General features: G+C 37.2%; 1 protein-coding gene across 4 annotated transcripts in view; it reads left to right on the top strand.

The window, feature by feature from the left end:
* The window catches only part of LOC123760225 (spermine oxidase), a 40,207-nt gene extending 28,632 nt beyond the window's left edge, over nt 1–11,575 (top strand). For all 4 annotated transcript variants that reach the window (XM_045745735.2, XM_045745750.2, XM_045745739.2 and 1 more), the window contains 6 exons: nt 1,829–1,937; nt 2,831–2,998; nt 4,015–4,211; nt 5,441–5,573; nt 8,114–8,229; nt 10,403–11,575. In XM_045745735.2, the coding sequence (XP_045601691.2) occupies nt 1,829–1,937; nt 2,831–2,998; nt 4,015–4,211; nt 5,441–5,573; nt 8,114–8,229; nt 10,403–10,442 (763 nt within the window). In that variant the 3' untranslated portion in view covers nt 10,443–11,575. The remainder of the gene's footprint in view (nt 1–1,828; nt 1,938–2,830; nt 2,999–4,014; nt 4,212–5,440; nt 5,574–8,113; nt 8,230–10,402) is intronic.
* Nucleotides 11,576–15,464: the final 3,889 nt, after the last annotated feature.

Below are 15,464 nucleotides of genomic sequence, written 5' to 3'. Positions count from 1 at the left end.
AATATGACGTTGAGTGAAATGAAACATTCCTGAGCAGATTCCTCGGTTGAATCCTTGAGTTCATGGCCTCTGTATGTTCACACACACATTCCGCCCTCCAGGCTCTAATGACTTGTTCATCCACCAGAAGCAGAAACATTCCAATACTGTAGCATAGTCACATGGGTTGGGAAAGGAGTCAGTGGTATGTCTTACTTAAGTCACAACCAAAAGCCCAACTTGCAGTCAGAAAAAACCAGTATCGGTTATCATCGGTACCCCAATAACCACCAGATGGCAGCAGTACCACAGCAATAACATGTTTAAAGAAGTCAGCAATTTTACTTGTTACCAAGGAAACTGAAGTATGCATGGGAAATATATGACAGAAAGAAAAATAATGGCAAAAAACAAGTGACTGGCTCTGAAGGGGGTGTTTCATTACTGGATTTTAAAAGATGCCATTTGAACCAAAATTAAAAGGAGGGTGCCCCCTGCTAGAAATAATGTGAAAACAACTGAGCAAAGAACCTTCAGGATAGGGTTAGTACATTAACCACCAACATGTGCCAGCAAACCCTGCAGGAAGGCTAACCAATTCCAGAGAGCAACCTATGGAGAAAACCAGGAGCACTCACACCTTTTCCTCTCAGACTCACCCTCTCTTCAGACTCTTCCTTCCCTCAGCCTATGAGGTGCTGGATGGCCAGACCTGCCTGAGAAAAATAAAATAGATAGTGACTATCTATACCAAGAACCAAGCAGTGGGCACCCAGTTGTAAGAAGCATGTTCCTAGAATGCCAGATCCAGACTTTGTTAAATCACCAAAAGGAGAAGGGAAAGGCTGCAGAAAAAGATGTAGACTTGAACCAGGACAGAGGTAACTGGTAGATCACAGAACCCCATCTCTGGCCACAAAAGTGCAGTTCCATCAGTCCCAACCTAAACCCCACCCAACCACAGACAGGAAAATTATAAGGTGGGGCCAAGTTACCAGACGAGAGCTTTGCTTTTGGTGTCCCATCTTCCATTACCCTTTATCATATGATGCTTTGAAGCCACTGTACTGATGGTTTGGCATCCACCACCACCTTCTTAACTTCTTCCAACCAACTACCGCTTTGTTTGCAAAGAACAACTTTTGAATTTTTTTTGGTACCTTTGTTTCCTCAGCATGAATTTATAACCTTTTGTTTTTGAAGTTACAGGTTTCAAGAAATTTTCATTGTTAATTTTATCATTTCATGTTACTATTTTGTACATGGTGATAATATTGCCTCTTTTCCTTTGTCTTCTAGCTTGGCATATTTAATGCCTCAGGCCTATCTTCGTAGCTCTAGTTTTCATTTTTGGAAGCCATTTAATAGGATGTCTCCACCTTTTCCAGTTTATTTATGTGCTTCTTGAAGTATGGGCACCATTTAACTGCTACATATTCTAGTTTTGGTCTCACAAAGTCATGAACAATTTCTTTAATATTTCATCGTCCATGTATTTAACTGATTTTGAAGTCGGAAAGCGTAGCATAGGCTCCTTGCTGCACAACGTCCTTTATGTAATCTTCTGGTGATGGTTTACTATGTATAATGCACATTTTATTCATTTTGATTGAATGCCTTCATCTTGGAACACAATGATACAATAGTGTTCGACTGGCCATTGTGCAGTCTCACAGTTCTCGTGTAGATTTCCTGTTTGGCTCCTGTTAGGTCAGAGTGGTACTCTAAGATGTGGGATGAAATAGTGGGCAAAAATTCTTGGTGAAATGACATAGATCCAAAATAGGGGCTAGTCCATATCTGGGATACAGTATACGGTCTTTATTTTTCATGACAGTTAACATTTCAGAGATGGAAGTGAATTTGAAGCTCAGCATGTGATAGTGACTTCCTCTATTGGTTACTTGAAGAATAACCCAAACCTGTTTTTTCCTGCTCTTCCAAGAAGACTTCAGAAGGTAAGTTGTTTCTTCTTCACAAAATAGAGCCAAAACCCATTCAGAAACTCAAACACACACACACAAAAAAAGAATATAATGTTTTTAGAAATTTGTATTCCTGACGAAAACAATGCAAATCATTGCTACTGGAGCAAAATCACCGCATGGATACACTTGCTCACCACCAGATGGCAGCCCAAGCGATGCAGAATTTCAGCCAGCTAGCTGAAAACCTAAATGCTGTAATGTTCTTCAACCAATTTAATGATTTGGCTGTGACTTTGGAGGAGGATGCCGACTTGTGAGGGCAGGAGGAAAAAGTTTAATTTAAGGACAGACTGAAGGCCATAGAGGTGGAGCTGTATACTTGACGCAGTGTTGCAGGAACAGGATCTGTAGACTTGATGCAGTGTTGCAGGAACAGGATCTGTAGACATGATGTAGTGTTGCAGGAACAAAGATGACAGGTTTTCAACTCAACTGAAACCTGTCGTGATTGGCAAGAGTTGTTGTTGTTGTTATAGATTCAGCTACTCGGAACAAGTTTCAAGTAGCACGGGCTATGGTGAGCCCATAGTGGACTTACCTGGCACAGGAGCGGTGCTGTTGGCAAGAGGGAGGAGGACCTATAGGAAAGAAGTCACCAAACAATTGCCAGACTTGCAATGCTCTGGATGATGAGGGAGAGGACAAACACGGCAAAAGGAGAGATACTAATCTATGTTTTGAAATTCAGTGATATATGATAGACCAAAATGAATTGTAATACAATATTTATATAATAATGCAAGAGATCTGTTCATTAATTTGTTAATTTCTCCAATAATAGGGCATTTCCGAGTCATTTGATTCAATTTATGGGATGAGGCAGCGGTTATAATATATTTTTATAAGTTTCTCATTATTTGCAGGCTATTACATCCATGGGATACGGTACCATAGACAAGATATTCTTGGAGTACACAGATGCCTGGTGGCAGAATGACTGGGAAGGCCTTCAGATAGTGCGGACCACCGATATACCAGATTTTGAACGCAAAGCTCCTCATACAAGACTTTGTGACGGCACTACAGAGCAGGTACTAAGTGTACTTTTTATATTATCAGAATGGCTTAGTTATTAATTTTCCTGATACCCAAATCTAACGTCTGTTAATGAGTGCTTACCTATCAGTGAGATTCATGTATTGTTGCCCCTCCAAGCTTTTTGAGGTTGTGGAAAAGGTGGTTTCAACATCTTCTTTCCCTGTATTACACTTGTTATCCACTCATACAGAAAATGAGTATTTCATTACATTTCTTTGACCTGATTGCAATTCCATTTTCCACCGATATACTGTACCTGGTTGCAATTCCAGCTTCCACCGATATACCTGGTTGCAATTCCAGATTCTGCCGATATACATGGTTGCAATTCCAGCTTCAACCAATATACCTGGTTGCAATTCCAGCTTCCACTGATATATTATTGTTTTGTTTTCTTTCACGTTAAAGATGATATCTTTGCCTGTCTCTCCCTCAGTATCTTGTACATAGTAATCATATTATTTCTTTCTCTTCACTCAGGCTGTGAGATTGAGTTTCCTTAATTTGTACCCACAGTTTTGTCCATTTAATTCAGGCACAAGAAGTCTCCAATTTGGAAAGGGTGTCATTCAAAAATTTTTGAAAGATGCTCTTCATACTAATGTTCTATTTCTGTGGTGTTTTCATAGTGGCTTCTCAGAGCTTCTAACCCCATGACACCTGGAATATGGAACCCTTCAACTCAGTTCAAATACTTTATTTACCTAAAAACCTGAAAAAGAAACATTATTTTTCTTCTCAGTTTTGGGTTGATCCACAAGCTCATTGAGGGAGTCAGATTTTGGTCCTGGCTCCTGGTAGATAAAGTGGGTCTCAAAGGCCTGGTGCATCTTAATGCACCAACCCTTTTTCAAGGCTTGGCTAGACCAGCTTTTAGCTAAGGGAGGTACAATGGCTACTGCCAGAAAAGGGCAGTTCATTACCTTCAGTGCTTACTTTATGGTGCTTTATTAACTGTACTGTACAGTACTCTTAATCTTGTAATTAATGTTGTTTATTTCCACTACAGATGAGCAAATATTGGGTACGGGCAGTCTCGGGGTTTGATCCTGTTTTTAATCAAAGAGCAATGCTCTGTGGTTGGATTGGTGGACCTGAAGCAGAGTACATGGAAGGGCTGAGTGAGCACGAGGTGGGCCGAGAATGCACAAACCTTTTACGACGCTTCTTGAACTGGGATGTACCTTACCCTAAAAAAGTTTACAGGTATGTGTTATTTGTATTTTTATTTATAGGTATGTGTTGTTTGTATTACCTGAATTTTAACTTTTAGGTTATATATAGGGAGGCACAGAAGCAATACTTCATTGGGATTTTCAATAATAATATTTGTTGTAGGATCCATTAAGAGAACTCCTCCAAGTAGTTTATATCATTTTGCCTACCTTTCTGGGTCCTTCCCCGCTTAATGGTAATGACATACAGTACAGTAGTTTAAATGTAAAGTGCTCATTGGTCATTGCTCCCTGTGCCTCTCTTAGGAAACCAGGTTCTGCTTCGTAGTTCCTGGTAGGCATAAGAACTCCTGTGACTGATGGCCCCAAACTAATATAGCACATATCAGTTCATATAGCCTCAGGGAGTCGACGAGGCTCCCCACAGAACAGTATCTTGCAGCACAGTTGCAAATGATGAGTCACAATAACGTGGCTCAAGATATGATGACCAAACCACACACCAAAAGATGAGGAGACGACGAGATTTCAGTCTGTACTGGACCATTATCAAGTCGAATGTGATAGTGACATTTAACATGATGATGGTCCAGAACGGACCGAAACATTGTCGTCTTCTCATTTTCTGGTGTGTGGTTTGGCCATCATTGCAACACAGTTATTTAGTACCATAATGTATAATTGTTAGTGTGTGGGGACAGGGTGCCAAGTAACATCATGAAAGGTAATAACTTTGAACACTTTAAAAATACTGTTGGTTGGGTGTGAATGAAAATGATTAGATTTTAAAAGGACTTGCCTTGCATTGGCCAATAGGTCTACTGCATTTTTCTTATAACTATGTTCTTGCATTGTTTGAAAATGCACATTAGCTAAACATAATGGTTAAGTTTAGCACAGAGATTAACAAAATACGAAATTAAAATTTAAGTTATAAAAAATTTGTAACATAATTCCATAAGTTACAATAATGGAAAAGGGTGAAAAGCTTTTTCAAGCATTGTTAAATTGTAAAAACTTGCTAAAAATATTTGTGAAGAAATCCTCCACACGCAATACTATTTTGAGTTAGTATGTATGAATAAGTGTGCTAATATCATGATGATCACCTCCTGCTGCATTGATTGAATAGCAGTAAAAGTTGAGCCTGGCATTTGGCCGGTCTCGGAAGTAGAAGAACTCCCGATACCCCCTCCAGGTATGCTCCAGGTACAGTATTTAATATTGTGCTAAGGCTCTTAATTCCTATCATTATGACAGATCTCAGTGGGCAAGTGATCACTTCTTTCAAGGATCTTATTCCTATCATCCTCTTGGTTGTGACTGCTGCAGTGAAGACTCGGAGAATGATCTTAACGTGCCAGTGTGTGCTCTTTCAAAGGACGGTGATGAGGTTAGTTGAGAATATTAGTGCATTATAAATGTAACATTGATATAATGAATTATATAGAACTAGATCTATTCTCAAATTTGAAGGTTTCTGTTGTATCAGGGTTTCAACTATTTACTGCTAAATTTTGCCTTTAAAATAGAAAATAAAAAATATTCTGTATATATAACTTGTATTTGCAAATATTAGTAAAGACTATATTTGCAAATTAGCCTTTATTCTGTATCTGTCTGTATTTTTCTGAATAAGTCACATGTCACTTTGTCTTTCATATTCATATACAGTACTGTACATCAAACATTTAATGAATATGATAGACCCACGTGTAAAAGCTGAAACAGTGATATGCACACATGATAGCAACTGCTTATTTCTTAATGGAAAAATGTTACACATGCACACACACTCACTAACGGGCTATGCAGCATTGCCAGTCAGTAACAAAATACTGATTTTGTTATTTCAACATCAACAATATCCTAATATTTCATGACGAGCTTTATGTGGTGTGTCCCAGTTCAATACTAGTACAGTATCTAGAAACTAGATGTCTCATTATAAAGCCTGGTGCCCAATGTGACAAAACACTTTTCATAGTTTAGCTTCATGGTTTGAGGCTCACTCTGCTTGTGTACCTCACAAATTTCAGTCTGCTTTGGCTTGGTTTGAAGGCAGTACCCTACCCCTGGCTTTCATTTATGGTGACTCAAAAGCCACCAGTTCTCTCCTCCGAGGCTTTTTGGGCTACTCATCTTTCAGAATGCAGATGTGGTATGCGCAGACTTTGCAAAGGTAAACAAGATAAATGTGACCATAGAGTGATAGCCCACAAAATGAGGTCAACACGAATAACAGATAAAGGAGGACGATGGATATTCAATTTTCTGTCAAACCAAACAAACAGTAACAGTCAACCAAATAAAATTGAGTCTTAAGTACAGTTAAAAGCTTTGTACCTCAGGGTACAGTCCTTGTACCACTGCTTTTTCTTACTCTCATATCAGATATAGACAAAAATACAAGTCACAGATTGTCATCATTTGCAGATGACACAAAAATCGGCATGAAAATTACTTCTGTAGAAGACATTGAAAAACTACAAGTTGATACAAATAATGTTTTTGATTAGGCAGCTGACAATAACACGAAGTTTAACTATGATAAATTCCAGGTATTTAGATATAGTAAGAATAAAGACCTTAAGCAAAATACGGGTTACAAAACACAATCATATCTGGTCATAGTAGGAAAGCAACATGTAAAGGATCTGGGAATAATGATGTCCGACAACTTAACGTTTAGGGAGCATTACCAAGTAAATATAGTGTCAGCTAGACAAGTTATAGCATGGATTATGAGAACCTTCAAATCCAGGGATCCCATCACAATGCTCATACTATTAAAAAAAACACAAATCACATTAACTCACATTAACTCATTAACTCTTCTCACTCATATTATTTAAATCACTGGTGCTGTCCTGCCTTGAATATTGCTCAATACTCACTTCTTCCTTCAGAGAAGGAGAGAATGCTGAAATAAGAGGGAATACAGAGAACATATACAGCACACATAGACAATGATAAAGCATGCTAATTATTGGGATTGTCTCAAAGCTCTCAAAATGTACTCTCTAGAAAGGAGATGAGAGAGGTATCAAACAATATATACATGGAAGGTGCTGGAGGGTCAAGCCCTAAATTTTCACAGTAAAATAATAGCAAGTGAATGATATGGAAGGAAATGCAGAACATAACCAGTGAAGAGTAGATGTGTCAGGCACAATCAGAGAACACTGAACATCAGAGGTCCTTGGTTGTTCAGTATCCTCCTAGCAAATGTAATAAATATTGCAGGAACAAAAGTGGAAATCTTCAAGAAGTCCCTGACCAACCAGGCTGCAGTGGATATGTGATCCTACAGGCTACTCCAAGCAACAGCCTGTTGAACCAAGCTCTCACAAGTTAACCCTGGGCTGGGCTTGGGAAGTAGAACAACTCCCAGAACCTCATTCAGGTACAATCCAGAGTCTACACACTACAAGTGCTTTGGTGTCTTGCTCCCCAGTTGAGGACCAATTCTCAGGACCATTGGTATAACACATAGTATGATGAAGGAGGACACATATAGGTCCCCCACATGACTACATAACACAAGTCAACAAGACGGCACCTTGAAACATATCTGCCACTAAAGGCACAACTTGAACCCTCGGAGAGGACAGGAAAGCAAAAATGTAGATCAAAATCTATCCAGTAATATATACATATACGTCAGAGCTGAGGTTAATATATATGGTCCGCCTTACAGCACAGTATGTCCCCTTAATGTTCAAGTATGGTATTTTCAGTACATACAACGTTTTTTTTTAATTCTTCTGCCATTTTAATTTAGAGCATATAGCATCATCACTGTCACCACAGCACACGTGCAGAATCACATTACTGTATGTGTGCATTATGGATCTATAGTAGTGAACTTTTAAATTGAGTTAATATTATTCACATAATTATAATTTGCATGATGGTGGCATTCTACTTCAGATTCCATTGTTGGTTTTAGCTGGAGAAGCAAACAGCCGAGCTTATTACTCTACTGTCCACGGTGCACTGCAGAATGGAATAGAACAAACTGGACATTATGTCATCGCATATCGGAGGTAAATTATGCCTATGCTTTTTTATTCATCATGTAATGTCTAAATTTTTTTTAATTTTCAAGAAACTATTGCAATTTAATGTTTGTATTTATTATGTATCAAATCATTTCTCATTAACATGCTGGTGTGTAAATGCAGTCTCTCATTCAAGTGCAGCATTCTTGTTTATGCACAGCTCCATCTAACACTCATAACACGCTCATGCCTCCACACTGGCACTCATTTCAACCCCACTCCTCAACACTGATGTCCATCTCGCCCCCACTTTTCTGCACTGACACTCATCTCAGCTTCGCTTCTCTATACTGTCACCAGTCTCACTCCAATTATGTTTACTAACTGGGCTCGGCTGCCCCCAGACTGTGTGCCCGGCTGTTGTATGCGTTGTTTACTATTCAGAACCACCCCTAAAACCTTTCCTTGTCAGAGTTCATCAAACCTGTTCACACAACATTTAGGCTGTGTGTGGCTTGTGGATAGTATTGGCTTCAACAGCCACTTCAAACAATGCATTCCACTTGCCTACTTTCCATACAGGGAACAAGAACTTCCTTATGTCTCTTCAACTGAGTTACAAGTCTAGTTTCCACTAGCGTCCCCTTATACTCCTACCCCTTTTAATTTAAATAGGTTTCCTTTATCCACTTTATCTATTCTGCTCGAGATCTTGTATTTAGTTATAACATCCTGTCTGTGTTCTCTCAACCTGTCCTCACAGCTGAGAGACAATTCTGGTACTAATCTAGTTGCAAACCTTTGAACTTTCTCTTCAGAAACAGAAAGTGTGTTTCTCCTTCAGAAGATGTTGCATGCTAGAGCAGCATACTCAATGAATTGTCTCACATAGGTAGTATCTTCAGACATGAAAGCTTCCTTGTTTAGATTCTTAAAGAACGTTCTTATGATTCCTAATGTCCCATATGCTGTTGATGATGTTATCCTGCTCACATGAGCTTCTGGTGTTAGTGTTGGGATTATGTCTACTCCCAGGTTTTTTTCTCTTATTGTTTCTTGTAATTGCCTTTCCCTCATGGTATACATGTAGCTAAGTACTGGTCTACTATCTCCTCTACCCATTTTCATTAAGTTGCACTTATTTGGATTGAATTCCAGCAATCATTTATCTGCCCACTCCTGAAGTTTGTTAAGGTCTTCTTGCAGCACCCTACAATCTTTTTATCTCCTTTTCATCAGTTAATGCATCAGATGCATTAATTTTGCATCATCTGCAAACATCAACATGTACAAGCTCACCCCTTCTATGAGGTTATTTACATAAATTAAAAACAACAATGGTTCTAGGGCAGAGCCCTGTGGAACACCACTTTGCACTCCTCTCCAGCCTGACAGATCGTCTCTATGATCCTTTGTTTCCTTGTCTGTCAAATTCTCCCGTACCTTTTGTATCTATCTTGTGCATTAGCCTTTTGTGAATTGTATCAAAAGATTTTTGGCAGTCTAGGAAGATGCAGTATACTGAGCCTTTAATCACTTGTCTTATTTTTGGTGACCATGTCATGGAATTCATGGAATGTTTGTCAGGCATGATTTTCTCTCTCAGAAGCAGTGTTGTGCCACTGTATGTATGGAGGTATAGTATGATCTGTATGTCTGTCTTTATATATTTGCCTGTGTATACATGACATTCCATTCACCTGGGCTGTAGGAGGCTCGAAACAGTGGACCCGGACACATGTGAGGCCAAAGCTCTATCGACCGAGCTATTGAGTAGTCTTCAGTACAGTACTATTCAGTAGTAGTCAGGGGAAAGTAAAAAATTTCAGTTTGGCGGCACGATGCTGCTTCTGGAAACTTTCCTTATTAATTTAAGACTCCTCAATAGCTCGGTCGATAGAGCTTCAGCCTCATGGTTCGAGTCTCCTAGAACCCAGGTGAATGGAATGTTTATTTCCACGGACGTGTGGAAGACAATTTATATACATGACATTGTTTTGTTACATTGATAACAATTTGATATCTAAACTACTCTCTTGCCTTATGTGAGTAGATGCCTCCCAAACCCATGAATGTGGGGAAATGAGGTAATGATGCTGATGGTATGTTGTACCTTCGGGTCCAGCTGGTGGTGTCATTAACCGAAATGAACTGCAAGCTAATAAAACAAATGTTGGTAATGCTTAGGTGACAATAATGTTGTTTTGTTTTGTTATAGGTTACGTGGTGGTCGGTGCAACATCAAGAGTAAAATATAATTCTATGGTTTATTGATCAAATTTGCAAAGTGCTTATTTGCATATTTGATGAGACTATATATCAGCACAAGAGCTGCTTGCTTCACAATGTTTATTAAGTAATCATTAGGATATGGTGATAATAGTAGGATATTGTACAGTATAAAAATTTAATGTTTTAAATTTTACTGACAGAATTTATTCATGATTTTAAATGTAGAGTATCAAATTTTATTATTAATGTATTTGCCAAAATAATACTGTAGTGTACTGTATAGTTTTATATTGCAGTGAAGTCTTGCTCAAATAGACCAATTTGTTCCAGACTCCTCTGTAGCAAAATAATTTCCATTACATCCTACCGTTGCTGTCTCTTGTTACCGTATGCTTCAAATATGCCTTTTTATTTAGGGAAAGCAAAACAAAACAAAAACAAAAAACATGCTTTTTATGCATATTTTGGATACAAAAATCATGTAAAAAAGTAAATGTTTGATATTAACATTAATATTTTAGTGAACCTTGTTAAGCTTCTAATATTTTCCCTGCTGACTATTTGCAACAATATTATGTCTGGAATTATTTCTTTTCCCATGCATGTAGTCTTTCATTTGACTGAATTTTATTTGAGCAAGACTCCTCTATACTGTACAGGGTACAGTACTTAAACCTTTTATTCTAAATTATAAAAATAACTTGAACTTCCAAGATTTTTGTACTATGCATGTTCCAAAATTCAATAACAATAATCAATATTGTTATTCCAAATGTCTGACATATAAAAACAGTGTGTTAATGCAGAATAATCACAGTTTTGGAGCGCGTGTGAAGCGTAGCATCCGAGACATAACTGTTTCCTGTCCACTGTATGCGAACTAACGAAGTACTACTGTACTTACGTTGCAATAGTACGATACGTGTTGTAAAGATAAAGGTAGTGAAATCAGTTTAGAAACGCTTTATATAGTATAGGCAAGGTGAATACACTTCCCTATTGTATTTGGGGAAATGTGTGGGCAAATTGCTATACAATGCCCACACATTTAGCATAATTTTTCCATTAATATTTATTGTTTACCCATTAATAAAATAGCTAGTACTCAAATGTGCCTAACGACTAAACCCACATTAAAAATATAACAATAAAAATAAAAGGATGCATCATTGTACCTTTACGCTGATGGATCCTATAACAATACCCAAGGCTATTAGTATAAGACAACAGTTTTGATGTGATAATAGTCCAGGGTAGAGTAACATGTTGTCAGTTTGATGTTTCTTAGGTGTAAGGTTTAGCGTTAATGTTCCAACTGCAGTACAGCCAAACATCTAAATAATTTTAATCAAGATATTTTATATACGTACTGTATAAAAAAAAACTCCCGATTCTGACATTTGTCTGTCTTCTTGGTCTCAAAATACAAATACTAGAACAGTAGACCAAAAAAAAAATTAATTTTACAAAAATTTCTTTATTATATTTTATCGTTGTATTTATACAACCTAATTTATAAAGTTAAATTACACAAGAAATATGTAAAGTAGCAAGTACATACCTAAATGAAAAAAATGCCCAGTGGTCTGACTCAAACTATTTCAAGTGTTAGATGCTTGACTGTATTTGTGACTCCATTTTTTTAAAAGCAGTGCCAAATGAAGTACAATTACAAATGTAATGTGTGCGTGCCGATAGACCAACGAGACCCATCAATCCATCTAGGCCTGGATATTATTTTTGGGTCCAGCCCAGATAATCAATTTGCTGCGCACAGTATCATTGTTTGTGTCATACTGTAAGTATTTATTGTGCGTGCACTCATAAGATAACATGTATTGTTAGATAGAGTGGCTACAGGGTCTAACCATGTAAATATGAAATCAAATGTAGGTTACTGACATTTGTGGCTGCTCTAGCTATTTAAATATAAAGTTTACAAGGGAAAAAATTAATGCAGTTTATTAATATGAAATCAATAAATAATATGGTTTTATGTGCTCTCCTTCCATTTGCAAATTGTTATACAATGCCCACACATTTAGCATAATTTTACCATTAATATTTATTGTTTTCCCATTAATAAAATAGCTAGTACTCAAATGTGCCTAAAGATTCATCATTTATTACTATGTGATTCTTAGATTGTATTATGTATTTTATTTTGCATTTTAAATTCTAAATTCTCTCGCCAAGAGCCTCCCAAGGGTTAAATAGTGTGCGGCAAACTCAATCGTCTATGTATGATGTGAGCCATTTCGTGACAGTTACTCCTATTGTCTATGTATGTATTGCTCCCTTTAAGGGGTTATATTGGCTGCTTCTCGAAGCATCTGAGAACACATTAACTATTGTTAAATTACATACTAAAGATATGTTTCATAATTGTGAAAATTGATCCAAGGGTGTGATGGAGTCGAGTGCCCATGCCAGATAAAAATAATACTGGCTCCACCATACACTTGGGACAAGGATGTACGAGGGTGACTGTGGCAAGTGGCGCCTCTGTTGTGTTGTTAAGTGGGAAGCACTGTCGGTGATTGATGTATGAAATATCCATGCCCTCGTGGATAGGTCACCACTTTTAGTCGGTTGACTCAATTGACTCGATGGATAGCATGAATAATTAATCAGTTGCTGTAGATAAAAACATTAAAACCATATGTGTAATGTGCTCCAAACACTTCTCTGAGAAGCAGTATTGTGCCACTGTTATGTATGGAGGTATGGTATGGTATGAGGGAGAATACTCCCGATTTGATGAGTTCCATAGGGTCCCTGGGTATATTAAAGTATACATACATACTGTATATATACTTGAAATACTGTATTTTACACTAAACAGTTTTAAGATAATATTGGTGCGTAGATCATCTTGCATATAAAGAACTTAAAATGTTTTAGTGTTAACTGTTAATGTTCATAAAGATTTTAAAATTATATTAGTGTACATTTAATCAAGAAATTAAATTTCAGTGCAGTTACTGGCATACAAAATAATTGCATTGAATTTTATTGTTATTAATTAATTTTTCTTCATGGTACTGTAACTAGAAGATTATTAGACTATGTTAAACATAGAGAGGTTAAATTTTCTATATATTTTTGCATAATGACATCTCGGTTATTTACACAGATTTTTCAGAAGTACAGTATATTTGTAATATATTGAGAACAAGTCAAGCATATATTCTTCTGCTGTAATGTATATATATATATATATGGTGTAGTAATAACATACTAATGTAATATGTATGATATACAGTAGAATCACAATATTTTGCGAGGCATTTGTAAGATTTCTCAAAACGCCCAGTTGTGAAAATTAGGATGTTCTATTAAGGTGGATTTAGGAATAGTATGTAAAAAAAATATTCATGGTGAAGGAAAGATGTACAAATGTATTAAAAACCAAATTTTCTGATGTAACCTACATCCTTTCTCAATGTGCTGTGTACAGCACCTTGAAAAAGGATGTAGGTTACATCAGAAAATTTGTTTTTAAATACATTTATAATACATGTACTGTATATTGGGTTTTTCCTTCATATAAATTCAAGCACTACAGCATTGTAGTAAGCATATAGTTGTGAGAAGCAGTGAGAAGCATGCTCTAGTTAACCCTGAGGAGCAGTGATTGTTGAGTACACTCATTATTAACCTAGTTTATTATAAGTGTATAAAAGTTTAGACAGAGCTTATTGTATTATCAATGTATATTGTATTTTATCAGCTTTTAGAGTTCCATAACAATTAAGTGCAGATGAAACTTAAGATAAAGACCACCAAATTTTCATCCTTTTGCTACCAAAGACTTACATCCTCGTACAAGATTAACAATTTACATAGAAAAATCATTATAATGATTGTATTTTTCGATTGCTAAAAATTGTTTTACAAAATGACCCTCACAAGAAAATTGGATTGTACTGTATACAATATATAATTTTGGGGTGACTGCCAGTTCTATACCTCATCCAGTTTTGGTGCTTTTAGGGGTAACTTGATTGTCAATTCCTTTTCTAAGATTATAGCATGTAAGAGTAACTATTGTTGTAAGTAAAAAATGTACAGTATATAAATAAAACAGGTTTTAACTAAAAATTCAAATATTTGCCCAGTTGACATTTTAATGACTACAACAAGCGCTTGTAAAATCTTAGTAAAACCTGTTTTTAAAACTTAAAAAGTAACCTTTTTTTTTAATATTTATATAAACCTGTACAAGAGTTCTTACATTCTGGTAAAGCCATTAGCATGCATAGCATTTCAGGCAGGTCTCAATTTTAAAAATCTTAATATTCCTTGGAATAATACCCGCCAAATCGGTTAATGACCAGGTACCCATTCACTGTTAGGTAAACAGAAATACTGTACAGTCAAGGATTGGCGTCTAGTCAATCCTTCCTGACTAGGATACGAACCCAGGTTGGTCCAGGCTGTTGGATGCAGCTGCTTGCAGCCTGATGTATGAGTCACAGTCTGGTTGATCAGGTATCCTTTGGAGGTGCTTGTCAAGTTCTTTCTTAAAACACTGAGGGATCGGCCAGTTATGCCCCTTATGTGTAGTGGAAGGGTGTTGAACAGTCTCGGGCCTCTGATGTTGATAGAGTTCTCTCCGAGTACTTATCATACCTCAGCTTTTCAATTGGGGAGGGGGGGGGGGAGGTATTCTACACATCTGCCATGTCTGCTGGTCTCGTGTGTTACTTCTGTGTGCAGGTTTGGGACCAGCCCCTCCACTATTTTCCATGTGTAAATTATTATGTATCTCTTCCGCCTGCGCTCAAGAATACAGATTTAGGCATTTCAGTCGGTCCCAATAATTTAGATGTTTTACCAAGTGGATTCTAGCAGTAAAGTCCATAACCATAATAGAGCTAACACAAGTACAGTATTGGATACGAGTGAGACAGACATTGATGACGATGATGCAGCGAGTGTATATAGTAATAGTATGGTCATCTCACTCACCCCATCTGTGCTATCCTAGGTCAATGCCACTCCCATTATCATCACCTGTGCCATCTGCATTTCCTGATCACCAT

This window comes from Procambarus clarkii, chromosome 22 (genome assembly GCF_040958095.1).
Source record: "Procambarus clarkii isolate CNS0578487 chromosome 22, FALCON_Pclarkii_2.0, whole genome shotgun sequence".
Lineage (NCBI taxonomy): Eukaryota > Metazoa > Arthropoda > Malacostraca > Decapoda > Cambaridae > Procambarus > Procambarus clarkii.
This window is presented reverse-complemented; position numbering and strand designations above follow the sequence as displayed.